At 46.2% G+C, this 25945-nt stretch overlaps 3 protein-coding genes across 3 annotated transcripts; 2 read left to right on the forward strand and 1 right to left on the reverse strand.

Annotated features, from left to right (window-relative positions):
* Positions 1-1915: 1915 nt before the first annotated feature.
* On the forward strand, positions 1916-3074 carry LOC120709281 (probable NADPH:quinone oxidoreductase 2). Its single transcript, XM_039994863.1, has 3 exons — positions 1916-2200; positions 2283-2474; positions 2563-3074. The coding sequence occupies exons 1-3, from the start codon at positions 1933-1935 to the stop codon at positions 2886-2888; spliced, it is 786 nt and encodes a 261-aa protein (XP_039850797.1). The 5' UTR covers positions 1916-1932; the 3' UTR covers positions 2889-3074.
* Positions 3075-8228: 5154 nt separating this feature from the next.
* On the forward strand, positions 8229-10483 carry LOC120709282. Its single transcript, XM_039994864.1, has 4 exons — positions 8229-8388; positions 8451-8578; positions 9280-9384; positions 9467-10483. The coding sequence occupies exons 1-4, from the start codon at positions 8320-8322 to the stop codon at positions 9972-9974; spliced, it is 810 nt and encodes a 269-aa protein (XP_039850798.1). The 5' UTR covers positions 8229-8319; the 3' UTR covers positions 9975-10483.
* Positions 10484-12739: 2256 nt separating this feature from the next.
* Positions 12740-18358, reverse strand: LOC120709283 (protein LATERAL ROOT PRIMORDIUM 1-like). Its single transcript, XM_039994865.1, has 3 exons — positions 16835-18358; positions 16352-16737; positions 12740-15129 (listed from the first exon to the last, which is right to left on the reverse strand). Exons 1-2 carry the CDS (start codon positions 17496-17498, stop codon positions 16352-16354), a joined length of 1050 nt encoding a protein of 349 aa, XP_039850799.1. The 5' UTR covers positions 17499-18358; the 3' UTR covers positions 12740-15129.
* Between the last annotated feature and the right edge of the window lie 7587 nt (positions 18359-25945).

The following is a 25945-nucleotide window of genomic DNA, read 5'->3' on the forward strand; positions in this document are numbered from 1 at the left end:
TAGAAATATCCGGTACTCATCCGACAACTCTAATCATAATAGCCATTGTTATATGTTATTTTTTCTAACAAATTACCCACATATGCTATTATAAAATAGGCTAAAATAACCGTCTAAAAATACATTTGAATTACCCATCTCTGCCATTATAAAAAATAATCTAAAGTAACTCCGAATCTTCATGCAAATTATCCATGTGTGTCATTATAAAAATAATGTCAAATAACCCACTAAGTTTGTATATAAATTATCTGATTATATTATTTTAAAAATTAAAATAACTTCTAAATCTGAATCTATGTTATATAATTATAATAAAATTTTAAACTGCACCAATATAAAATTCTAAATTACTATGTCTACCATATATTATTTCTGTTATTTCTTATATAAAAACAATACCAATGGTGTGTGTCATATATGAGGGAAGATATAAGAATACAAATTTTATGTTGTTTACATAGCTTAAATAGATGGTCAATTAAATATATATCAATGCATATGAAGGTGTGATACAAAGTGAAAAATATTGTTACTAACTAAACATATTACAACTAGGTAATGATGAGTGTGTATATTTAGAGTAGTGTACATTAGAATATTTAATAGACGATATAGAGCATGCGATAGATAATTATAATTATTAGCTATAATTCTTATTTTTATATTAATTCTAATTAGCCTGTACGAGAGTATGGGTTGATAGAGTAGTTCAACTAATTGTTTCTTGATGATTCTCGACTTACATAAAGGTACTATGAGATATCATATGGAAATTGAACATTATGTCAGTTGCAAAATTAAAACACACCGACCAACGACCTCAATCTGGCGCTACAAACTCTTAACGACTTTGTAAGGCAATTGCTTATGAGATTGAACATAACAATCAGAAAAGCTCCTTTCTGGGGAAGATCTTGCAGAAACGTTTATCAAATGGTTATTTCTGTAATACATATACCGAGAAGGTATTACAGAAAATAAAGAAAAACCCAACGATCGGCAGTCCTATAATAATATAATAGTTGAATACCCCGCGCGTTGCTGCGGGATTTCAGGGCAAAAATGTTGAAGTTGAGTGTGTTGAAAAGGTAGAGTTATGAAGTTGCAGTCAATTTTAGCATTGCAGATATATGGCATGTTTGTATATAAGAAATGCTTAAATATGGAAGTCGATGTACATATAAGAAGTTCTAGCTGCATAAACCGATAAAAAGAGGAACCATAATAGTTATGATAAGGATACATAAATTTTATTCCGGGAGGAAATAGAAATATCCGCATCATTTTGTGAAGCAAGAGATTGAACTTTGTATTGACTCTCTTGGATAATTGAAGTTTCTGGAATTTTTTTAAAAAAATTAAGTGTGAGCAACACAATTGTATGAAATATTGATAATCGGAAAGAATATATTTTGTTTAATAGTTTTATTAGTACCTATGTTTCATTGGACTAATGTAGATATTTTGAATTGGTTATGGATTCTCCACCATCGTGATCTGTATTACTGTAGTATAATAGGATGTTAGGAATAGGTGTGACAAAAATGCATGAGGGATGTCAGCACTTACATTATTTTTTTAACATTTTGTTGCTAATTATGTCATAAAAATTGTTCATATGGCAATATAAAATCAAGTTAAAAGGTAAGAAATCTTAGTGGGTTGCGGAAGGCCAAGATATGAGCTTTCATTCAGATCCAATGGTTGAAATAAAATGATGATGTGGCTTCACCATAAGTAAGTGAGATAAATAATTATTAATGACTCTTAGTGGGTTACATATTTATATAAGATATATAGATTCGTCGAAAGCGATGCGGAGCACCATGCCCACGCAAAGCATGGTGGGATGCGGAGCACCGTGGCTTGCGCGTCTCTTGCATCTTTATTCAGCAACCGCCAAGAAGATGGCAAACGGAGGGCCACGCCATGGCTTTCGTAAGCACCAGGTGGCAAACTAGTGCTTCACTTCCACTTGATGCGGTCAAAGAGATTCCACATCGCTTTGCTAGTGCTACATCTACATACACACACCATTGCAGATCCACAAACTGCAAGGTTGCTACCCAACCCGACTCCGACACGTCAGTCATGGAAGCCTCAACGGCACAGGCGCCGGCGAAGACCGTTCTGAGGGTGGCGGCGATCTCCGGCTCGCTCCGCAGGGCGTCGGCCAACACCGGCCTCATCCGCGCCGGTAACCCTGGCTCGCTCTCTTCTTATCTGAATGAATTTAGCCTCAGCGCTGTGTGGCTGCTGACCGCTGAGCCCGTGTATAGCCGCGGAGATCTGCAAGGACTCCATCCCGGGGTTGCAGCTCGACCACGTCGACATCTCCGAGCTGCCGCTGCTCAACACCGACCTCGAGGTCGACGGCGGCTTCCCTCCGGCCGTCGAGGCGTTCCGCGCCAAGGTCCGCGCGGCCGACTGCTTCCTCTTCGCCTCGCCCGAGTACAACTACTCCATTTCAGGTACCCGACTCTCAAGTCTCTCTCAACTCAGAGCACCAGTATTTCCTTCTGAATTCCGCGTCTCCAACTGCAAGCTCTTCCCCTGCAGGCCCTCTGAAGAACGCGCTAGATTGGGGATCACGGCCGCCGAACTGCTTTGCAGACAGAGCCGCGGCGATCCTGAGCGCGTCGGGCGGCTCCGGCGGCAGCCGGTCGCAGTACCACATCCGGCAGGTCGGGGTGTTTCTTGACATCCATTTCATCAACAAGCCAGAGATCTTCACCAAAGCACACATGCCCCCCAAAAAGTTCGATGATGATGGCAACCTGATCGATCCAGAGACCAAGGAGCAGCTCAGGAAGATGCTCCTGTCGCTACAAGCTTTCGCGCTCAGGCTCCAGGGGAAGACTGCAAGCTCTGAACAGGGGAGTTGATGGCTCCATTTGTTTCTTGTATTGGGGTGAATAGTACTTACTAGTTTTCATTGGATTGTCCGAGCAGATCATTGCACTCCAAATGCCGGAGTGATCTGTGCTAGCGTACACTCGAATTGATGTCTTGAATAATTCTGTGCGACTGAACATTTCGGTGGCAATAATGCAAAACCACATTTATCATCCTGCCGTTAGCGATTCTGATTATGAGAATGCAACAGTAATCAAACGTCCTAGTGATTACAGGGTACATCTGGTAAATTTTTTACCTTGAGCTCCATTTCTTCTTCTTTCCACTGTTCCTTACTGTCTCTGCAGATTAGTCAGAATCCTGGTTTTTGAGGATGCTTGCTCCCATCCTAATGAGCTTCTTCTCGGAAAATGCTGCAGCATTTTTTTTTTGTAGATTCGGTTACACTATTTATTCTTGATTAGTTTTGTGAAGAAGAATAAAACTTCCACTTAGCTGTTTTAACCCCCTGGAATCCGAGGGACCGAGGCCATGGAAGAGACCTCTGTCCAACTTTTCAATTAGCTCAAGCTCAAGGAACTCCTTTGTGCTTTGCCTGCCTAGTGCCTATCCATGTAGACCTCAACCCGAAGACGCTAATGGACACGATTTGGTCAAGCAAATAATTCTAAAACTCGCAGAATCCATGCTGAACCTGAACAGACACCTAGCATGGCAAACATCCGGACGCAGGTAGGTACTTCCCAGGCGCGGCACGGAGACCTGACCCGCTGACGGTGGAGCGGGGGCGAGGAATTTCCCCGACCCATCCCCCGTCGCTCCGTCCATCGCCGGGCCGTCTTCGCCGGCAATGGGAATCCCCTCTGCTTCTCCTGAGCCAGCGGACCACCACGGCTGGAGGAGGAAGACGACCCCTTATGCGCTGAATCCAGGCCGTACAAGTCCGATCGGACGGACGGTGTGTGCCCAGGGGGTGGACGGTATTTCAAATACCGTCCACCCGGTTGGTATATTTGAAACGCCGTCCACCCCCTGCGTCGCGAAGAACGCCGCCTCCGCTTCAGGCCGTGCGTCGCCGGAGCTCCGGAGCACCCAGGGGGCTCCATCTTCCCCTCTCCCTCGTACAGTAGTTGTCAGCCCTCCCGCCCCTCCGCCGCCCCATATTGCCTGGACCATAGGTGAGTAGATCTCCAAGGGGTTGTTCGGTATCTGGACAACGCTTGGGCGCACAAGGGGAGGGGAGGCCCCTCTCCGCCTCGCTTCCGAACTCGCCGCCGGAATCCGGTCTGCCTTTCCGCGCCGCGTGTCCTTGTCATTTCTCGTGGAGCTCTCGCAGCCGCCCGACCGTCCAGCGTCGACCAAGGTCCATGCGATCTCGGCACGCGGGTGTAGGTAGCTCTTCTGCAGGACTGCAGCTCGGCAAGCTCCAGTGTGGCAATGCATATTGGAACTGTGACGTCGATCGCTTGATATTGTTCTGCGAGTTCTTCCCCTGGCATAGTGCATGGACTCCACATCTGATTTTTTTTCACGAGTGCTTCTCTTGCGTATATAGATCACATCAGGAATTTGAGATGAAAACGTTGAATTATTGAACTGATGAACAACAGAGTTCTCAGGCTGGACTGAGGCAGTGATCAGCTCTCCTGAGAGTTTCATTATGTACAAGTGCCAACAAGCCAAACACAGAAAGGCACAAAGCCTGAACCTGAAGGCCGATTCATTCTAAAATGAATCTGAACCTTGTGTAGGCAAACATTACTACAGGGGAACAACAAGTGAAGATGCAAATGGCAATGTTTAGAAGTGCAGCTCATAGTCATACGCGAACCGGATATACAGCAACACGACGACCAGACGTGACTGACAACATTTCAAGACCTGCTGCTGGTCTGTCACTGCTGCCGTGGTCGCCCGGCGGCGAGCCTTCCCTGCCGCGTTGAGTTGCAGACGTGCTTTGCTTGCTTGATGGGTTGCGTGCAGCGGTGCAGGCGGGCGAGCACAACCTGCAGTGGGCCTAATTATGCTGCTACCGGCGAAGTGTTTAGGCCGGCCTCTGCCTTGAGAGGCATAGATAGATCAAAGGCGCCTGTTGCGGTCCAGCCGACCCAGGCCGCAAAACAAGATCATGTATCCGTCTTGTGCAATTCTTAGGCCAACCGAATGAACAAGGTCTGCAATACAACATTTGAGTTGTTCTTTTTTTAAAAAAAAAACATTAGAGTTGAAATAAAAAAATTGAGGATGATAGCTTGGTCTTTTTTCCAGAGTGTGCTAGCTCTGTTTATAGCTTTAACACTTGTTGAACTGAATAGCTGATACAGAGGTCACGTCAGGCAAGCTCTGCGCCAGAGGTTAAGGGGAAATTGAGTATGATAATTCACGATCGATTTGATGCCATTGTGTGCTAGTGCTAACTAAGAAAAACAGTATTGGTATGGTGGTGGTGTTGTGAGTTTATGAGTCATTACTCCATCCAGCAAGTTTCAGATCATATCGCCCACCTCTTCAACTACGAAACTTTCTGCTCTCAACTGTGAAACAATGTGGCGGTCTATATGTCATTATGTGAGCTGTAGACACTAGTCAAAAAAACAATATGTTCTGACACATTGTTTTTTGGGTACTGGCGGTCGTCGTGAAAGTATCATAGCCCTCTAGAGGTTTCGAGGCGCTTCATCCTCCGTTTGTGCTCCCTCCGTCACACAATTAGTTATGTTTTTTTAAAAAAAAGTTAAATATTTTTAATTTTAACTAGAAATAGCAAAATAATCGTAGAGGCTAAAAATATAAAAAATTTAATAGTAGATTTATCGTGAAACCAACTTATTATGATATGTAGTAACCTTTTCTATTTGAAATAACTTGTTTTAGAGATATTGTTGATCAAAGTTGAAAAAGTTTGACTTTGAAAAAAAAATCTAAACGTCACTACATTCTGGGACTGAGAAAAAGTACTCCAAGATAAAGACTGAATGAGTAGATGAAGGGGCTGCAAAATAATACCGTCGTAAAAGACAACACAAAATGTCTATCTGAACAGAAGTCGCCACGCGGCAGATACCACCGATCAAGACAGCATAGCTGATTTTCCTACTGTTATAGCAGGATTCCATATTCCATATATGTAAAAAGAACTTTGAGATTCTAGTTCAGGGGATACCATGGATAGACATTGCATCCACTTGGACACTGATCGAGCTGAATGCTATGGGCAGATCATGCCCGCTTGGCCACTAGCCAAGTACATGTCTTGGAAGGTTGCTTATTACAAAACGGACTATACAGGAACACACATGCCGAACGATGAGCATAATTAAATTACAACCGGATGGATCATGGATGTATGTTACATAGCCAGGAATAAATGCATGGATGAAAGCGTAGAACCGTGCAGAACGCTGCTGCCGCGCGTCGGTCTTGGACTCTAACGGCCACCGGCGCCGGTAGGAGCATCGGCTTGCGACTTGTGCTGGGCGGCTCCCTCCGCCGAAGACCTGCTGCCAGTGGGCGGCGGCGGCTTCTTACTAGTGTGCCCTTCCGGCCCTTTGGCAGCATGATCTCCTCGGACGCCACCACTGCCAGCACCGGCGGGTTTCTGGCTCCCGTCGCCCTTGGCCGCTCCTGCTGACCCCTCGTCGTCGTCGACGTTGAAGTCGAGAGGGAGCGCGCGAGACGGCTGCCGGCGATGGCGAGACATGGTGGCCGGCCGCCGCCTGACGACGCACGCCGTCGTTACAAGAAGTTATAGCTTGTTTGTACTTGGGAGGTAGATTTGGCAAGTATTTGTAATGTAGGTGGTACTGGGGCGGTGCTGGGGAGTGAAGAAGGGAGCTTGGTCTCTCTTTATAGCTAGCTAGCTGCTCTGCTCAGCGCTGGGGACGCCAAGACCAGTTATTGACTGTTGATATACATCTCGTCGAAACAAATAGCCCTTCAATCAGTGTAGGGCTGGCTACCTGAACACCTTGCAGTGTACTGTACTGCAGTGCTCCCTGACGGTAGTACGTACGTATGGTCATTATTGTCGGGCGAACAGGGAGAGGTTCGCTCAATCATTGAGGCCGCATGCAGTTATAATTGAGGAGCTACTCTACTACTAAACCGAGACAGACAGGTAGGAGGAGTAGGGGCAGAAATAATTGAAACAGAATGATCCCGCCCCGCGCGTGTAAAACGTTCACCAAACAAGTAGATGGCGTGCGTGCAAGCTAAGAAGGCTCCAAGAGATGGCATGCCGGACCAAGACCGTCGGCAAGAGAAGAGAGCCACGACGAATATAATGCAATGCAGCCAACCATGGGCATGCCGGCGCGAGACGCCAACAAGGCGCAGGGAACGGAACCTGGCCATCGGCGGCATCATCAGCAACAAGCAGGCAGAGCGAGAGCAGCTAGCTATAGCTAGCGGACAGAGGGCATCGCCGCCGCCTGCCGCCTGATCGTGACGAGCACATGCACTGCAGCCTTCTCCTCGACCTCTCGTCTCCATCCATCATCGCTGCCTGCCGCGTGCCTGTTGGGAATTCATTCCTGAGCGGTGGGGGAATGGATGAGCAGGAGCCATGGATGATGATGGATGGGTCGGCAGCAGAGCAGGCATGCAAGCCGTAAACATTTCAGATTATTTGATCGGTCCAGTAAATTAATAAAATGACAGCAATACATAGTCGGCAAGGATGCATGATGGATCGATCGATCATGGAAGCCTCTTCAATTATTGGAGTGGAGGTGGGAGATGTCCTTGCTCCTGCGGTCCTCACAAACAAGTGCTCTGCCTCTGTCTGCAAGGCTGCTCTGCTACAACTGAAACGAACGAATCTCAGCTCACCTCAGCTCTGACTAGTCCGCCGAGCTCCAGTAGAATGGCTGGTGTCCTTGCTCGTGGCTGTGCCTCTCCCGCCTCTTTTCTTTGTGCTGCTGGACAAGTCATTGAACACATGGAATCTTTGCGCATGGAGCATTAAATGTATTTGAAAAAATAATTAATTATATAGTTTAACTGAGTAGCATGAGACGAATATTTTATGTTTAATGAGTTCATAATTAGACATTAATTACTAAATAATAATGAAAGTGCTACATTGTCGAAATTTAAAAAAATTACGAACTAAACTTGAGAGCCAAGTAGCTTACTGCACGTACTCGCTTGAATGAACATTAATAATAATGAGAAGTAAACATTTATTTATAATCCTCGCACCAAGCGAGCGGCCAACAAAACCAACACGGCCCAAAGGGTTGATCCGAGCCGTTGGGCCAGGCCCCGCGCCACATCCCCCCGTCCGTCCAGCTCCAGCCCGCCGCGGGCGGCGGATAGGGCACGCCTGGGGCGCAGCACAGCCCACAGACGACGCCGAATAAACGGGCGGCATCTCATTCTCACGTGAAGATCCGCTGCGGCCTCTCCTCTTTTCTCCGGACGCGCTGCTTGGTCGACCGACCCCCTTCCCCAACCGACATGGCCGCCGCCGCCTCCTCCTCCTCCGAGGGATTCGTCGGCGCGCCAGCCGCCCTCCCCCTCGACAAGGTGGGTGCGGATCGGTCCTATCTGTTCGCTCGGTGCCCTGATTTGATTTTTCGTCCTGCTAGGCGGCGGCTTCGGGCTCCGGGAGCGGTGGCGGCGACCGGGTGGTGGATTGCGGGGTGTGCGCGATTTGCCTCGATAAGATCGCGCTCCAGGAGACCGCCCTTGTCAAGGGATGCGACCACGCCTACTGGTATCTCGTTGGAAATTCCCCATTCTCCCCCCTTTCCCCCCCAACACCCCCAGGGAAAAAAAAATTACTAGCACTTCGTTTCGCTTTGGGCTTGCGATTCCTTTCTAGGTTGTTTCGTGTGTTCCTTGCCTCGGCAGATTATGTCTAGCTCTAGCAATCGAATTCCTAGATTTGGGACATTTCGACCAGACCCTTCTACTAATTTGGAACATTGGTGGTGGTTGGCTTGTCTATTAGCATGCGATTCATTTAGAAGCTGCTTACTAATTCAACTGTTTGCACAATTTGCTTTGATTCTAACATATTAGGACTACAGATAGAATAATAGTATACGCGGTATCAATCCCCACTATTATATTGACGTAGATAGAATGGGACTATGCTTCGTTATTTAAGTCTATATGCTTTTGTAGTTGCCATGTGCATTTGCTCGCTCCTTGCCAACCAACCATATTTTGCATTCCATGGTTGTTTCAACAACCCTTATGGTTTCAGCCACTAGATTAATTATAGTATTCATCCTGTGAGGTAGCCACTCGCTCAGATGTATCCATTTCAATGCTAAACAAATAACTTCCACTATTAATTCTTCTGCTTGCACTTACTTTCTGTTTTCTGCTACAAAACCTCTCTTTTATCCCAAGACAATGATTCTTTTCCTAAGTACTTCATAATTTTTTCTTTCTCTATACTATATGCAGCGTAACATGCATTTTGAGGTGGGCATCCTACAAGCAGACCCCTCAATGCCCACAGTGCAAGCACCCATTTGAATTCCTCAGCGTGCACCGTTCTCTTGATGGCTGGTAACCCCTTGTTCATCAGTAATGTGGGGGGCTTAGTTATTTCAGGTAGACTGTGGACTTGATGCCTGTTTCTCTTCTTCAGCCTGCATGACTACCTGTTTGAGGAGAGCGTTTGCCTTCTCCTGAGGGCCGCTTGGTTTGAACCTCTTATCGTAGAGGCTCATGAAGAGGCTCTGGAAGAAGACGAGATTTACCTCCAGTACCAATATGATGATGATGAAGATGATCTTGACGAGGAAACTTATTACATGAGCAGGTCCCCAAGCATTCGTATTGGTAACAGGAGGTGGGGTGACAATGGGTACATCAGAGGAGGCAGGAGAGAGGCCAGGCCAGTAAATGCTGATGCTGCTGGTCCATCCAGGACCCCAAAGAAGAAAGAGAGGGCTGCATCGACGTCGGGTTCAGGATCAGGATCGGGATCAGTATCCAAGGATATCTCTGGAAGGCGGGCGAAAAGGGCTCAGAAGCGGGAAGCTGCAGACAAGGCAGCTGCAGAGAAGCACCTGAAGCACCTGCAGAGGTTGGGACTCGTGAAAGCACCTGCACCTGAAGCGCCCGCGGAGGTCGGCCCTCAGGTGAACGAGTGATCCACCACCAGCAGCTGCTGTATATAATGGTGCTGCTAGGCAAACCGCAGCCCTTGGGCCACTAAATAATCTTCCTTTGCGAAGAACTGGAGCGGTGGCCTTGTATCATGGCTACTTGGCCGCGTTGTACAGTTGTTTTAGTTTCTCAACACTCTTTTAGATGCAGCACACAGAAAGTGGATTGCTGTCTGCACCACAGTTGCAGCTATGCGGTTTTATCACACTCAGAATCTTTTTTAGATTCAGTTATAGTAGGGGATTAAATTCCTAGCTGTGCTAATTTAATGTGGGCACCTAGATAGGATGTTGCAAATCAGGTGATGAACCATTTGCCACTGCAAACTGTGTAAACACTCTGTCTGGTGACATGTTATTGATGTAGTCGATTTCTCACAAGTCTGTTTACTTTGCACTACATTTTCTGTTCTGGTGCCTCGTTTAGATACTCATAAAGAATGATGCTTTGCGGCTTATATAATGTGGTGACATGGCTGGATGGTATTGTCTCATAACAAGAATGATCTCATTCCCTTGTAAATGAACTATACTGTGGCTGTTAGCAGTTGATGCCTTTCTTTGATTGACTCAATGACTCTGCATGCATGCTCTGAATCAAGGATGAAGGTGCCTGCCAACGCGAATCTGGTTTGTTTGCAGACTCGAGCATTTTCTCTCCCGGGCCTCAGGTGGGCCGGCTTTGCAATATTCAACGGGCGGGGCTAAAGAAAGTTATTTTGATAATAACCCGGTCCATTACATTTTTGTATGTTTGACGGCCCATTTGGCCATTTCATTTCATTCGATTGCCTTGATCCCTTCAAATTACTTTGAGCTGACAAATTTTCGAAACGGCTGAATTGCGTTGCCCGTCGCGCGCGACGGGTGTGAGAGAGATGCTGCTGGTCCGGAGGAGTACAACGCCGGGCCATCACGCAGCTCCGACCACGGTGGACCAACACATGTAACGTCAGCAACACAAGCCGCAACCCAACCGTCCACTCCATCCTCGACAACACTGCTGCACGTCTTGGCATGCATGCCCTGCCGACGACGAATGCTGGGCCCAAAATCAATTTGATTACAGGAAGCTACTAGCTACTACCCTGATCGATCTCGACGACGGCGAGCCCCGCCGGCCGGGTCACGACTCACGAGAGCCCGCGCTTGCATTTTGCACAAGACGACGACGACGACACACGAGTGCTAGCTAGCTACGGCGCGCCTGTCTGTGTGCGACGACCGAACATGGGGTGACAGACGTGCGTGTCGGGACCTGTGCACTGGGCTGTGTTTAGATCCGAAAAAATGGTAAAAAGAGTCACATCAAATATTATAGCACGCTGTAATATTTTTAATTTATTTGTGATAATTATTGTCCTACCATGACCTAATTAGGCTCAAAAGATTCGTCTCGTCGTGTACATCAAAACTATGTAATTAGTTTTTTTATTTATCTACATTTAATGCTCCATACATGAGACAAAAAATTTGATGTGATAGATAAATAGTGAAATTTGGAGAGGGAAATTTTGGAACTAAAGACAGCAAGCTAGCTATGTCCCTACGCCCTAGGGTTTCCATGACCCCTAGCTAGCTAGCTAGCTAGGCCTCCCTACTACTCTCCCCCCAGCAAGGACGACACTCGCTACCTTTCCATGCACCACACCTCACCTTTGCTAGCTGTGCTACTGCTGCGCAGAAATAAATATCTCCTTTCCCCTTCTACTACTGTAGTACATTTGGTTCTCTGTTGATTCACGGGTCAAGCTGATGAAATAGTAGTAATCGCAAGTTGATGATGACCCGTTGCATGCATGTTTGAATGCTCCTGAGGCCAGCCAACATTTCGCGAACGTGCATGTCGTCTGCACAGGAAGTCTCCTTCACTCTCGAGCGGTTAAAATTCTAACCTCGATCTTTACCTTTTTCATCATGCTATGATCGTTTGATCATCTCCACTGCTTTTAGTTCTCGACATTATGGCGTCCAACACTCGTCAGAACCGGACAATTCTCGCAGCAACTGCAAAAGCTAGCCAACAACAAACAAAAGGGAAACCCAAAGGCGGAGGCATGTCCCATAACTGCCGAATTCATATTCACAGCAAAGTGCAGTAAACTGCAAGCAAATTAAAGCGGACACAATGATAGTGCCAAAACTTTTAAAACAAAATGCGCGGCAGACAAATCCCGTACGCATTCCACCCAGAGGAGAGGACTGCTTATTACTCCCTCCTTCCTCGTTTATAAGTCACGGTGGAACATGGCACGGTCTTCCAAACAATACTTTGACCATTTATTTATCATATATTATATCACTTATGATTATAAATTTATAATCATTGTAAACTATATTTGATGACGAATCCAATCATATAAAATTTACATTATAAAAATTAATAGTTAAATTATTGGTCAAAGATATAAATGTTTGAATCTTGATATGCGTGTGTGCCTTATAAACGGGGAAGGATTGAGTAATTAGTAACCCAACCTATGAAATCTCAGTCAAGGCTTAATGACCTTATATTTTATGAATATCAGCAGAACTATATACTATATTCAGTTCGTGCATTGCAAGATTAGCAACTCACCTGCATTATTTCGAACTGATGCTAGATAGAGCAAATAATACCAAGAAACACTTGCCAATTTTTTTTCTGGCAGATTCTAGAAGGCACAAAAAAAAAAACACGCGAACGCAAAAGCGTGTGATACATTGCGAACAAGCTGTAACTCAGAAACACATAATCCCCTGTAGAGCTGTTGCACTCGAACTGAAATCGTATTTTTACCCAAACTTTAGTTTCCAGAAAAAGTAGCTCCTTTACAAACAGCCCGAATCAACAGGCTGAACTGATGAAGTGAACAAAACCAGGCTCAGATGCAATTGTCTCTACTCTGTATGACCCCACTGAACAAACAACTCGTCATACTTGTAATGGATAGACATATATATTGTGAGCAGTAAACTACACGGGACTGTGTGCCTTCCAAGAGATACATTGACTGGTGCCAGAGTATGAAACTAGTAGAAGCTAAGTTAGTGCACTGGCTATGTCGTTCATAACAATGGTACGGCATTTCAAACCAGCAATATTTTCTCCTATAATATCCTAAACGAACCAAACAGGCAAAATGATAACAGTAACAAATAAATCCATACAGGACAAATAATAAATCCTAAAGTTCACAAGAAAACCATTCAAGCAGACACTAATAATTATTTTCATCTCAACAAATAAAACCAATCACCCACCATGCAGCAACACACGTAAATAATTAAATTAATTATCTTTAACAACTCTAGCACAACAGGTAAAACGTTACAAGAATTTATCCAGTAATCTTTAATTCCTTCTTCAGATATGCATGTGCAACAAATTCCTGCAACCTAAACTCCCCTCATTAGCTCCACATTTCCATCAACCATCAAACATTGAAAAGTGTACATGATCCAATAGAGACAGCCAAGTAGGCAGCATCGTTTTAATTCAATCTTGCTCTCAGTTCAACAGAATTGAAGACAAGGCTTATTCTGGCATCATTACAAACATGATACATTTTTAGGTCACATTTTCAGCAATAGCAGTTGGAGCTTGAAACAGTTTAGCAAAAAAATGAAGCTATATGAGATAGTCAATATGAAACAACTCATGCGCCACAGGCCCCACAATATATAACTCTATGATCATGGTCATGGAAACCACAAGATCCCTAGTTCATGCACAGGATGGGGCTAAATATTCACCTTGGTTTGTGGTCAAAAGGATAAACAGAGTAGTCACCATTATGTTAGGAGAGCCATTATATCTCAATGCAACTAGGAAAATTATTACGTATAAGCAGGAGAAAGTAAATTAAATATAAGGATTGGAACACGTCCATTGAACCCGGAAAAAAAATCAATATTACGGTCCTCTATTATTAAGCCTCAACAAGTATGAAACAAGAAACTATTGGCCCTTATCACTATGCCTCAGGCTGTATAAAAATTGAATCCATTGTCCTCTATTATTAAGTCTCAACCAGTATAGAAATTGAAACTAACCTGTATAGGAAAAAAAATTCAATGCTAAAGAATAATTATCTTCGATTGTGTAATGAACTGGAACATGAGAAACATCTAACAAAAGAAACATGACTTGAATTCGTCCATATACACATGTAAGTATATCGGAATAGTAATAGCTGGTTAAATAAAATAGTCATACATGTAACAGCAACTGCTGTAACTAACTAACACAGCCAACTTTTTTGGAAGCAATTTAAATTTTATTTAAAGCATCTAATGTAGCCAACTCACAGTTGGACCGGTCAATTTGATAGGCAAATACCAAGAGACAGCTTGGATTAGCATGATAACAAAAGACAGCAAACATACATCCACATTTCTAGAAGCATCGTATTTATTGTTCAGAAAAGAGACGTATCAAAATTCACAAGTTGCTAACAGGCAGATTTATGCATGTGACAAATGTGCACATTGCAGATGCATCCAGACAGCATGCAAAACGATTGGTACCAATCATATGACCCAGCAGAACCGTACCAGTCATTGCAGTCAGTTTGTCAAGGGCCACACGTTTCATCAGTAAACCCAAATAACCTCTCTTGCCTAGTTGCGTTTCTGTATACAGCTAAAACAAAGGACGAAGTGCAACCAATTGCAATCACAGATTCTGATTATTGTAGTACTATACTGTTAGGCGAAATACTTCAATTGGTAAACTCAGGAACAGCCATTCAAGTAAGTCTTTTGAGTTGCAAAAGTAGCCTATGACAAAGCGAGCATGACCTGGAACAGTAAGAGCTAGCCACTATGGAAATATTCAGTTTGCAAGACAGTAGTACCACAATTCACGGTGCCCGAGCTGTACGCGTTCGCCACACGGCTATCTACAGCACCGAATAAAGAAGCAAAGTGAACAGTGACCGTGCCTCCCGGCGTTGACAACAGTCGACAAGACGATATGGACCAATGCCATCATCACACGTACATGAGATAATAGCAGCTTTGATGATGACAAGATTGCGCAACAACAGCAATCTCCAATTTTAAAAAGTTCTCCACAGCTCATGACTGCCCGTAGCACCCATGTGCTTGGAGCTTGTGTTGTTACAGAGTTACTCCAAACTTGTTCCAGAGGCCTTGCCTGCGCAAAAATGCTCACTACTCATTGGAAACGAAAAGCAAAGCAAAACTCTCCCAATAGTTAAAATGGAGTACTGCACTCAAATACAGCGAACCAAATCAAACACCCGACCCCCAAAAGGTGCAGGCAGGGCATGACATTGCTTTTACCATCACCACCTTTCTTTCGTTTCACATCTTGTCAACCACGACGGGATCCGGCACAAGGAATAAATTTGGGGGCTTGCACAAGAAATAATTAAGGAGAGAAGGGGAGCAGGAAGCCACCATGATCCAGCGTCCCCCTCTGAACGTGTCAAAAGAAGGAAGAAGCGGCAGCGGCATCACCGGTGGCAAGGCAGGCTGTAACATAGGACGGGGAGTAACATGCCTGGTCGAGATGGTTTACAATATCCTAAGCCCAAGGATTATCTCATCACATGCATTACACATTGGCCTCCAGGATACAAGTCCCAATGCAAAGTAGTACTAGAAGATGCTCCACACGGCACAGCAAAGGCGAGGGAAAGAATCCATGCCTTCCACACCTACCCATAGAAAAAAAGAGAAGAAACCAAAGGAAGAGTGCCAGCGAAAACAAGAAGCTCACGGTGGCCAAATTAGGCCCGCAAAGAGCAGAGGTGACGGCCAATCAAATGAGGGAGGAGTCAAACATTGCAGCTGAGGATGCTCCTTATCAATCACGAGGCACAACAGCGCACGGCTCAAGGTGCTCGAGGTCGAGGCGACACCCACGGGAAGAACACTGAACACATCCCCAAATATGGAAATAATGGAGCGACAGGCATTGGGAACATGAGAGAGCATGAACCAGAGGCCAAAAACCAGCAGGCAATATCATATCGAGACTTATGCCTACTAGTAAAGATTTAATCTTGCACTATCTTGTTTCCAGTTCCTAACAATTATTCTCCTCTCTACTACCCAACTAGAAAAAGGAAGTTGTTAATTAACTGGTGCTAGAGCGGTATTATTGTACGACTAAAAACAATTCTTCATCGATGTTATTGTAGTACACCAACGAATCACTAATAACACCACACCACGATGGGATGAAGTTGGACAGGCATCATGCATTGATCGATGGCGCCTCTAGTCTAATGGCGGCACGGGCAGGAAACAAGGGAAAATTAATCTCCACCAGCAACGAAGAGCAAAAGAATGGCAATACGCAGCTCGATGTATTGTAACCATACTTTCCCGGTGTAGAACGAACAACGTACTCAGTTGATGGTGTTGCCGTAGCTTGACCCGCCGAGAATGTGATGCTGTCCGGCGCCGCCGCCGTATAGCTCCGTGGGCGCCACCATCGAGGAGCCGCCTTCCCTGACGCCGCTGCCACCGGCTCCACCGGAAGCGGACGCCGCTCCGAGGTGGAGCTCCGAGATGTTGGGCACCCCCGCGGCGGAGTCCTCGTTGCTGGCGGCCGCGTGACGGCCGTCGTCGGGGCCCTGGTCGTAGAGGAACCCCTTGAAGAGGTGGCCGTTGATGGTGACCATGGCCTGGTACGCGTACTCGTCCTCGCCGTCTTCGATGGACGTCACGCGCACGCACTTGAACACCGCCGGCGCGCGCACCTGCCGCGGAAGGCTGTCCCTGAACAACGCGTCTGCAGCAGGCAGGCACTTGTTCGATCGGTGAGCACGCACATGATGGGTCCGTGCGACCATGTATACTATTTAGCGTCTGCAGTTAGCAGCTAGTACCTTGGTGGCTGGAGGTGGTGTCGAAGCTTCGCGGCGTGGTGGCGTTGGAGGTGGATGTGTGCGATGTAGTGGTCTGCGACGAGAGGAGGCGGGGCTTCTTGGACGCGGAGGCCGCCGCCGCGGAGGCGGAGGCGGTGGCGGGGGAGGACGATGCGGAGCCCGAGGCGGCGAGCTGCTGGCGCTCCCGTCGGCGGGCGGCGGGCACCCAGGTGCTCTTGACGTGGGTGGAGCAGTCGAAGCCGCGGCTCTTGCAGCAGGTGCGGCACCGGTTGTGGCCGCAGTCCTTCTTGGCTTGGTTGCCGCAGTCCTGGCACGTGGTGGCACCGGAGCCGGAGGAGCCGGCGGCGGCGTCCAGCATCGGGAGGGGCTTCTTGATGTAGGCGAAGGGGGTGGCGCTAGGGTTAGGGTTAGCGCCCGCTGCCGACGACGGCGACTGCGGCTGCCAGAATTGGATGGCGCTGCTGGCGGGCGGCGCCCCGGAGGCCGACTTGGCGGCGTCTGGATCAAGCACGCAGGGCCCCCCGGAGAGCAGCGGGAAGATGGGGTCCGCGGCGGCGTCGTGGTGGTGGTGGTGGTGGTGCGTGTGGTGGAAGGAGGCGGCGGGCGCGACGACGAACATGCCCACGTCGGGCATCCCGTAGTTCAGCGCGGCCGCCTGGCGCATGGAGGCCGCGGTGGAGGCCGGGCCCCAGAGGCCGGCGGCCAGCGAGGCGCCGGAGGCGGCCGCGGCCGCGGCGGCCGCGCCGGCATTGAAGCCGAGGGAGAGGTCGTCCCCGCGGGCGGCGGCGGCGGAGGAGGCGACCCAGTCCGCGAAGGCGCCGGTGTCGGATGGGAAGCGCCGTCCCGAAGCCACACTTATAGGCCCGGAATGGAATGGATTTCGCAGAGCTCAGCAGCTGGTAGCTGCGGGGCGGAGAGGAGAGGCCCGAGATAGAGCCTAGATTTCGTTACGGCCGCCGCCGCAGCAGCAGCAGTCGCCGCCGCCCACCACCCGCACCAGGCAGCAGCAGATAAAAAGGAAAGGCAGGAGAGGAGACGCCGCGCTCGCGGTCCCTCTTGTGTGCTGGGGAACGAACCCTCCCCTCCCCTCTTGCTGCTATCTTCTCCGCTCGGCGGCGATGCTGCTGCTAGCGGTAGTGCACTGGAGCGCCCTGTCTCTATCTATCTCCTCCCCCCTTAATTACTGGCTATGATCTCCTCCTCCCTTTCGCCCGCATGTGATTTTTTATTTCTTGTGCCATACTATTAGCTAGGAGAGGGACATGGATGATGGATGGCTAGGCTACACAGGAGAGAGAAAAGAAGCGATGCAGCAAAGTGGTAGAGAGAGAGAGAGGGGGGAAGGAAGCTCCTCCGAAGCAGTGCAGTGCAGCGCAGGGCAGCAACGGGGGTAGAAGAGGAAGAAACAAAGAAAGCAGCAAGCAAGAAAGAAAAGCGGGGGCGATTTATTGGAAGTGGGTGTGTGGGGACACTGAAATTCCTCTGTGAGATCTTCTCGATCACTCCCTATCTATCTTTGGCGCGCCGGCCCTTTTTATTGGCTTCCTCTTGGCCCCCGCTTGTCTTGTTGGCTGTTGCTCTGCTCGCCCCCCCAGCCTGCTCAGCCCTGCCCTGCCGCTGCTGCCTTTGCCTGCGGCCTGCGCTGCGCACTACTGAAGAGCACCCTTCTTCTGCCGCTGTGCTTCTGCGCCTGCCGATCCTGCAGCTGCGTTAAAAGCTAAGCGCTCAGCAGAGGGATCTACCGGCAGCGGCCTTGCCATCCCACACATCCACACAACCAGAGTCAGAAAACCACTGTAGCACCATTTCCGTCGCCACTCCTTCCAATTGGCTCAACCAAAACACTCCTACGATTGTTCTTCTGTTCTCATAAAAATTAAACAAACTCCTAGGAACCAAAATTAATATTTTTATTTTGAATATAGTGGGCAAGAGCACGTGTCCTTTTATGTTTTATTTTGCGTTAGAATATCATTTTTCTAATTTTTATTGTATTTTTTTTTGGTAATGATAGTGAAGAGTAATTTATAAGTTGCCCTCATTTTTCTCTAGTTAATATCATAGTTCTATGCTTAAAAAATAGCATTTGGAGCCTCCTTTAGTGCTCGGAGTATAGCTTATTAATCCTTTTCTTGGCAACTATAAATTTATTATCTCATTATTTGGCCAACAAACGAAGCCTCCACGTTCGCTCACAAGGCCTAGAAATACCCACATTAATCGGAGAAAATAAAAGAAACTAAAATTACCCACCACTGCCATTATAATAAAAATCGGCCCAAAATACCTTTGTATCTGAGTAAATATAGCCCACCACGCCATTATAAAGAAATTAATCCAATATTTAACATAGTAATGAGACTCCAAACAACTAGCATTGGGTAAGCTAGGAGATTTTTAAAAATTACTACCATAATTTTTAATTTATTTTTTCTATAGCCGTAAACATTGATAAAAAATTCCGGACAAGCTTCAAAAACATATTTGTACACCACAGCACCACGCTGGAAAAAGTACAAAAGTTGTAGCCTCACAGTTTACTGAGAAATACTACCATTTTAGTTGAATAATTGTAATTTTATTTTTAGCATACAATCGAAATATCTACACACAAAGTTAATATGTGTTCTATTTACTAACATTTCAGTCAAAAGTCATGTTGAAACTAATAAATGGCGTTGAAAAAACCAAAAACAACCTTATGTCAACCATTGTTTATCCCTCTAAGTTAATATGTGTTCTATTTACTAACATCTCAGTCAAAAGTCATGTTGAAACTAATAAATGACACTGAAAAAATAGAAACAACCTTATGTCAACCATTATTTATCTCTCTATCTTAGTCAAATCAGTTGCAGCATATTTGAATTGATTAAATGAGTACCCAAGGCTAAGAGAGAAACAAAATAGGTGCACTATATCCATATTCCATTGGAAACGATAAGGGGGTGAGAAAAAAAAGGAAAAGAAAAAATGAGAAAAAGAAAAGGCCATAAGCCAGTGCGGATACGGAGTGGACGACACGGAGGAGTGGAGTATGGAGTGTGGAGGAACTATTATTAGATTAGGGGCAACAACAAAGAAATAAATGGTTGAGGTGAATAGGATTCACACGCTCTATCGATTCTACGAATTAAGCTGGGAATGAGAGAGTAAACCTCTCCTTTTTGTCTCTCCACTTGAGCAACCAAGATAACAGCAAACAAGAAGCAACTAGGGATGGCAACATGTTGGATTCAGGTCGGGTGGAGTGTCTGGTCACCCAAAACCGAAACCCGAACTTCAAACCCGAACCCGACCCGAACACCGATTCGGGTCAAAATCCATCCCCAAAACCGAAATCCGCGAATACCCGAAACCCGATTGGATACCCGAAACCCACTTTTGTATGGCAACATATTAAGAGCAATAAGTACTTTTTATAAACGTATACATGATATATATAACATTTACATGTATAAAAAAGGTGCAATAAATAGTAAATAATTTTCTAAGTCAACATAGAATAAATTTAACAGTCTAAATAAACAAAGTAATAAATATACTATAAAATATGAGGTTTTACTCCAAACGGTTATCTATTGGGTATCGGCGGGTGAAAAACCAAACCCGAAAAATTTCGGGGTCCCGAATACGAAAACCGTGGGTGAAAAATCATATGCGAACCCGAACCCGCAAAACCTGAAACCCGCGGATATCCAACCCGAAATCTAACCATTGCCATCCTTAGAAGCAGCAGCATCAGCTGGTGAGTACCAAGAAGACGCCAAGAAGCTGCCGCAAATCATTAACTTAGAATCCAAATTAAATAAATAAAAATGTTACGCTACAACATTAACTGTAACACATAAATCTAAAAAAAGCTCAAAAAATTTCTTATGTAAAAAATAATACTAATGTTTGCCATTGACGCAATCCTCAAAACATAACTTTGAGTACTATTAAAAAATTTACACTTTAGTGAAACTAAATATTTTTGAATCAACGTATACAACAACAAACTTAGAACTATCTCAAAATATTGTCCAATTCAAACCTAGAAGGCGTATGAAAATAAAATTAAATTATTGATCCTCAAAATAGCTTTAATAGATCTTGATTTTCGTCAACGGAAAAATTGTTTTATGAAAGCCGATTACAAAAGTGTAACCTTAAATATACTTACACCTAGCCACATAAATAATAAATATAAATAATTTAATAATTTAAAATATAATATTAGAGATGGTAACATCTAGCTGCGCGGGTGGCCTTCCTAGTTTTTCTAGTAAAAGGATTGCTGTGAAAAATAAAATTGATAACTGCCCCCATTTTTTTTATAAAAATGCATGAAGACAACACAAGCTAATTAGTTCATCAACGGATGTTGTGAATAGTAAGAAACTAGGTGCTGTTTGGTTCCGTGCTAGGTGCGGGAACGGCAATGTAATCAGCTGCCAGCGGTAGCTGTTGCAGGGAATTCAAAAACGTGTATTTTGTTTAGTAACAAGGAGTGACGTTGTGCTGCCCTTATGGGGTCGGATGACGTCGGTTGGGAGTGGTAACGAGATTCGTCCTTCTGTTCGGCTGTTCTGATATCGGCCGATTCAAAAATGTTTGGGGAAGGAGTATAAGCCGGCTTAGTATCCAATTGCGTTCTGATCTCAACTGAGTGTCGATCATACAAACAGGAAACAACGGGAACGAACTGATGTCGCTGTAAACCGATGCCAGGCCAGAAATGTGAGAACCGTCCAATTTACACTCGGTTTAGGTGAAAATTATTGATTAATCCACCAAGACGAGAGTTAACACGTATCCGTCTCTCAACACGCCACGTGTTAACCCACAACTTAGAGGCATTTAATCAACACAATTCACCTAAAACGACCGCAAATCCGGTAGTCCTGGTACGTGTCTGTTACATGCCCAAGATTAAGCACACGTACTGTTATAGTGCACGTACATTGCCGATGATCCACAAAGAGCAATTTTACATATTTAATATTACAAATTCGATTATCGTAGGCTTTTGGGGGTACCCACAGCCGGGTGGCGGAACGCACCCGCTTAATCCCCGAGGAGGAGTACTCGGGGAAGTGCCAGGCTATTATGCCGATCTAGCTTGGGGGCAAGAACGCAAGAACATACGGATTTAGAGTGGTTTGGGCCGCCAGAGCGTAGTACCATACATCCACTGTGTGGTGTACTTAGTATGAATGAGTCTATCCTCTGCCCAGCCGGGCTTCCCTCTTTTACTTGAGCCCTTCTCTAACGGGCGTCTCCCTTTTATAGAGCAAGGAGGACGCGTACACAGGCGTTGGACCCCGACAGGTGGGCCCAACAAGGATGTATACTATACTAAATAGACACCAATGGTGCTACAGTGATGGAGAATCTCTTGCCGGATACTATACGCTTCATCGTCCTGTAGACTCTCTGACCGAGGGGGTTCTTCTCCTGTCCCATCGGTGAGACGCCCGTTGAGATAGTGTAGGTTGCGGCGTAGACTGTTGGGTCTACAGCGTAGGCGTTATGATACTCCGTCGCCGAGTTGTCGTGTCTAACTGGCGTAGCAGACTGACGCGTGTGGCGTGAGTGGCGCCGGCGGCTGGACTGTGCACCTTGGTAACGCGCGACCAGCAGTACAGCCTGTCAAAAGTCTCCTCGGGCTCTGCTGTGGTAGAGCGCACTTAACGTCTCCCGCATTGAATGCGGTAGGTGGGCAAGTCTTCCCGAGGAAGCTTGGCAGCCGCGCACGTACCTGCGCCTGCGGACACGTGGTGGTTCCGGACCCCCCAGGGTGTTTGTTCCCTCCCTGCTGAGGGGGTCCGGATAGTATATGGAGGTCCGGGACCCCGTGGGAGGTCCGGGGCCCCCGGCTGTTTGGCTGAGTGCTCCCTTCTCTTCTATAGGACACGTGGTGATACCAGACCCGTCCCCGAGCGGGATGCGGGTGCGGGACCGTTGGTCCGGTGAGATGGAGTCGGACCCCAGGGGTCCGGCTGCTCAGCTCTTTTGGGCGTAGTTACGGATAATTACACGAGTCTTGACACAGCAAAAGGGGTACCCTAATCCAGAGGTACCGACAGTGGCCCCCGGGCCCACCTCGGGAGAGGTACGAACCCGCAGGTGGGGCCATTATCGTGACGCAATGCTGATTGCGTTGGCGTGCTCATGTCGAGAGCGGGTGCTCCGGACCCCTTCAAGGCCGTAGCACTTGTTGCCAGGTTCAGGTACTAGAGCGCTCTCCGCAGGGCGGTGAAGGTACAGATTTAGGGTACGGAACTGAGCTAAGCGGTCTTGACACAGCAAGAGGGGGTACGTGTTTGCTACATGCCCAAGATTAAGCACACGTATTGTTATACAAGCACGTACATTGCCGATGATCCACAAAGAGAAATTTTACATATTTAATATTACAAATTCGATATAGGAGGGTTCAAACTAACTTCCATTACAAGTCTTGGGCTCCCGAAAACCATATTAATATTAAACAGAAACTTAAAGTTTATTGCATTTACATGCTCTCATGGAGCTCGACTACGATAAAGACATATTATGGTAATGATGCCTTGCTCAAGGACATCATCACAGCCACAATGTCCTACTCCTCCCCTGCATTTGGATCGGCGGGGTAGAAGTGGCCGAACACCACTTCCGGCTCACCTGCAACTAGGTTTAGAAAGCAACCTGAGTACAAAGGTACTCGCAAGACTTACGCAAATAGTTAAACAAGGATCATGCACAGGCTCAATAAATGAGGCTTTAAGGTCAAATAATTATTGCATAAGCATAAGCTCTCTAACTTAACATCTAGCAGGATTAATTATTGTTGCCCAACCCCAGGTAAATTTTAGTTGGTTTCAGCATAATATGAAATATAAACGATCATAGATGTGACATGAACCAAAGCTAACAAAATCGAACTCTCTACGAGGAATTCGACAAACCAAGAGCTTGCTCATATCTGAGAGCGCAGCAATTCGAATTGATTAAAACCTTATAAGGGTGTACTACTTTACCCACACGACGCGAGGACCATGCGGCTCACCCAACCGATCATGTCGGGCAAGGGGGTACTCACGTCAATCGTCTCCAACCAGGCTCGACCATTGAACTTCACACCTAGCTTACGCAGAGAGTTTCTTAGGTCCACCAGGGACACTTCTAAGCCTCTCTACATAGCCCCTTGGCCACGTATATAGGACTGTGCATCAAAAGTCAAGTCAAGAAGATAATTGGCTCATCCATACCATTATATTGGATATGTGGTACCACGGAAAGTTCCTCAAAGCCGATGGCATCCACGGACGGTCCTTAAACGATTCAAGCGGACTATGCCCAAGTGACTTCTTCTCTAGGCCCTACCATTCCGCTCGAATCTCGATACTACCACTCCAATATTACCCCAACGAACCAGTGCAATCAAGGATTATCGGTAAGTGCGATACTCCATGACATTCCTTCCTAGCAAGCGATATAAGTATTCTAAGCAGGGCTAAGCATCTAGTCAAGTTAAGTAATTAACTGACTAACAAGTGGCAAGGACATGAATAACAATTCAAGAAAGGATAATGTATGAAAGTAGTTACAAAAATGCAATACATACATACTATATATATAGCCCAACAATACCCAAGTGAGATAGCTATACTAAATCGGATTAGATAGGTGCAAGGAACATGCTTAGCTGCTTGCCTTGGTTAACTTCGGGCTCGACCACGAACTAGGCTCCGGATTCAGGCTCAACGGACTCGGTGGGCTCCACGGGTTCGACCTCTGATGGTTTGGTCACTATAATGCACGAATGAGATGCTTGCATTTGAAGAATGCCATGAACTATGCAGGAGTGATATGACATGAAGGTTGAATGGCACAACATGCAAGATGCACCAAAGTAACACCAATGAACATGCGAGCAACGAACTCGAGCGAGAATTAAGAAAAGAACTATCACAGTAAGTATAAATCACAAAATCAATTGAGCATGCAGAGGACATTACAAGGAACTCAAGAAAATTAGCTTTGTAGCAAAAGTATTTTTCTATAATTAATCATAAATATATTATATTTCAGCTATTCTAAACAAGATAAATTAGAAAAGGCATGCAAAATTAACTAAACAAATCCAAAAAAATTATCATAGATACTACGCATGAATACAAAGCTAACAAACTATTTTTGCTATTTTCCCACTTTCCAGCAAAAAATTCTACCTTAATCCATTTCCAGATAGAGCATATGAAAACACACTAAAACCTTAACAAACAGCAGGGAAACATATGACAAAGTTACACTACTATAAAATACACTTCACAAGGAGTCTAGAAAAATTTGATTCGGCATTTTTGAAGCAATATACAAATAACTAAGAATTTTATTCACTTTTGTAAGATAAAAATATAGATAAATCTACAACAAAGTAACATGCAAAACAATATTTTTCTATGACTAGATCTAAGATAGAGGAAACCAACAAAATAAGTTTCATATTTTTCGGAGCTATACATGAATTTCTACGCATTTTGCAATATTGCTGCTCAAAGAAACACGCTTGAAAACGCTAGATGCACCCCGCAGAGCCGGCCCATAGGCCGACAGGGGGGGCCCACAGGGCAGCGACCCACTCGGGCTGGGTCAAGGCAAAGCAGAGCCTTGACCGTGGCGTGGGCGCGGCACGACGCGGCGGTTCCGATGGACGGCGGCGCGGCTGAGGCAGGGCCGGAGCGGGCCAGGGCGAGGGCGCATGGCGATGAGGTGGAGGTGGCGAACCACACCGGCGACCAGGACGGCAGGGAATGACTGTGGGCGGGGCGGCGCGATGAAGCGTCCCCTCATATGAGAAGACCTAAAAGTGATACATTATCAGTCCCAGGAGGCTGATAATACTTTTTATCACATCAGATGGTACATCACCGTACACCTCTACGCGGAAGTGGGCAGTGAAGCGCCACTATCGCGAGGATAACAACTAACACCCACACGATGATATTAACTAGGAAGAGGGGGTCGTCAGAGTCTTGCGCCATGCGGAACCTCATGCGGGTGACCCTAATCCATAGGCAAGGTTGGGTGCAGGACGGAACCTCTACTCGACGTCTTCGGGAACGATGTCTGGATCTTCCTCTA

This window comes from Panicum virgatum, chromosome 5K (assembly GCF_016808335.1).
Source record: "Panicum virgatum strain AP13 chromosome 5K, P.virgatum_v5, whole genome shotgun sequence".
In the NCBI taxonomy this organism is placed as follows: Eukaryota; Viridiplantae; Streptophyta; class Magnoliopsida; order Poales; family Poaceae; genus Panicum; species Panicum virgatum.

Bases quoted from the DNA above. Each gene is read 5' to 3' on its own strand.
- LOC120709281 (XM_039994863.1), top strand. From the start codon at position 1,933: ATGGCTTTCGTAAGCACCAGGTGGCAAACTAGTGCTTCACTTCCACTT. The intron at 2,201-2,282 runs GTAACCCTGGCT...GCCCGTGTATAG, and splicing joins CACCGGCCTCATCCGCGCCG to CCGCGGAGATCTGCAAGGAC. The intron at 2,475-2,562 runs GTACCCGACTCT...CTTCCCCTGCAG, and splicing joins GTACAACTACTCCATTTCAG to GCCCTCTGAAGAACGCGCTA.
- LOC120709282 (XM_039994864.1), top strand. From the start codon at position 8,320: ATGGCCGCCGCCGCCTCCTCCTCCTCCGAGGGATTCGTCGGCGCGCCA. The intron at 8,389-8,450 runs GTGGGTGCGGAT...TCGTCCTGCTAG, and splicing joins CCGCCCTCCCCCTCGACAAG to GCGGCGGCTTCGGGCTCCGG. The intron at 9,385-9,466 runs GTAACCCCTTGT...TCTCTTCTTCAG, and splicing joins CACCGTTCTCTTGATGGCTG to CCTGCATGACTACCTGTTTG.
- LOC120709283 (XM_039994865.1), bottom strand. From the start codon at position 17,498: ATGCGCCAGGCGGCCGCGCTGAACTACGGGATGCCCGACGTGGGCATG. The intron at 16,738-16,834 runs GTACTAGCTGCT...TGCCTGCTGCAG, and splicing joins CACCACCTCCAGCCACCAAG to ACGCGTTGTTCAGGGACAGC.